The sequence below is a fragment of the Loa loa genome (genome assembly GCF_000183805.2).
Source record: "Loa loa unplaced genomic scaffold supercont3.2745, whole genome shotgun sequence".
In the NCBI taxonomy this organism is placed as follows: Eukaryota; Metazoa; Nematoda; class Chromadorea; order Rhabditida; family Onchocercidae; genus Loa; species Loa loa.
In genome coordinates, this window is record NW_018110923.1 from 1 (window position 1) to 1237 (window position 1237).

Here is a 1237-nt window from a genome sequence, read left to right on the forward strand (position 1 = left end):
AAGAAATACGAGGTAACATACTTAGGTGGTAGATATAGCAGCCTGAAAAAAAAATAAAACAAATAAGCATATTAATTAAGGAAATGATAAGCTGAATAAGTAGTAAATTTATTATTTGATTAAAAAAACATTTTAGTTAATAGAAAATGGATTAAATTATAAAATATGAAATTTGAATAAACCTCAACATTTGGTTCACCAATGGCATGATATACATTAGCAAATTTACGTATCCGATGATCAATGCATTCATTAGAAATATGTGCCGCAAAATTGATAGAATCTTCAAACGTAATGAATCTTGCAAATTTTCATCATATCAGTGAAAAAGTTAAGATAGCTACAAGCGTCATGGTTTTTTTTAAGCGTGAAATATACTGAACTGAATAATGGTGACTTTAGTATAGTTGCAGGAGATAAATGGAACGACTTAGGCAACTTAGGCAAAACGACTTGTCAAATTCCACGCGAAACTTCAGGATACAGATGGATTCGATGTGAGTCTATGAGTCTGGTACTTGAAAAACAACAGAAACAACAAAGAGAACAGCTAAGATAGGCACTAAACAAACTGGTGCGAAAGAAGTAAGATGTGAAATTTAAGGATTCTGACTAATCAAAAATATAAAAAAGAAAGGCAGCAGTTAGCATCTGTTTTGATTATTAACAAAAAAGATCAATGTAGAAGCAACATTTAGAAAGTAATAAAAAAACTTACCAAGGAATAAATTGAAAATGAGGATTAAAAGATGCGTGTTTCTTAGTATTAAATTTTTTTCGACAAACAATGGAGATAATACGTAAAATTACATTTTCACTGGAAAGTTTTCCCAAGAAACTTTGTTAACCTAACAATCAGGAAATTATGTGTTCCAGTTCTCATTTAAAGAAAAAAAGGAATGTGTAAAATTTGTTTGTAATTATAATTAAGTAAAACAAGCTTACGATAAGACAGCGAGAGACATCGTCAGTAATATTTGATCACATTTCTGAATCACCACGTTCACAAACCATACGAGTCCCAGAAGAACAGGGACACAAAACTATACCAGAAAGTTCGGAGATCTTCCATGTGTCGGTGGTAGAAGGTTTACCGGTACAATATTATCGTGAAATAGTAAAGACTGCCAGATAATTTATTTGCCGAGCTCAGTGGTTGGGTAATCAAACTCCAATCAAATCTATCCAAATGAAGCGCTTAGTGCGAAAGCGTTTGTCCGGAGGTCGATTTGTCTTG

At 32.3% G+C, this 1237-nt stretch overlaps 1 protein-coding gene across 1 annotated transcript; it reads left to right on the forward strand.

Annotated features, from left to right (window-relative positions):
• Positions 1-951: 951 nt before the first annotated feature.
• LOAG_15795 (hypothetical protein) lies at positions 952-1135 on the forward strand (the record flags this gene model as incomplete). Its single annotated transcript, XM_003151283.1, has 1 exon — positions 952-1135. A coding segment is annotated over one exon (184 nt), but the record flags the coding sequence as incomplete, so codon positions are not given.
• Between the last annotated feature and the right edge of the window lie 102 nt (positions 1136-1237).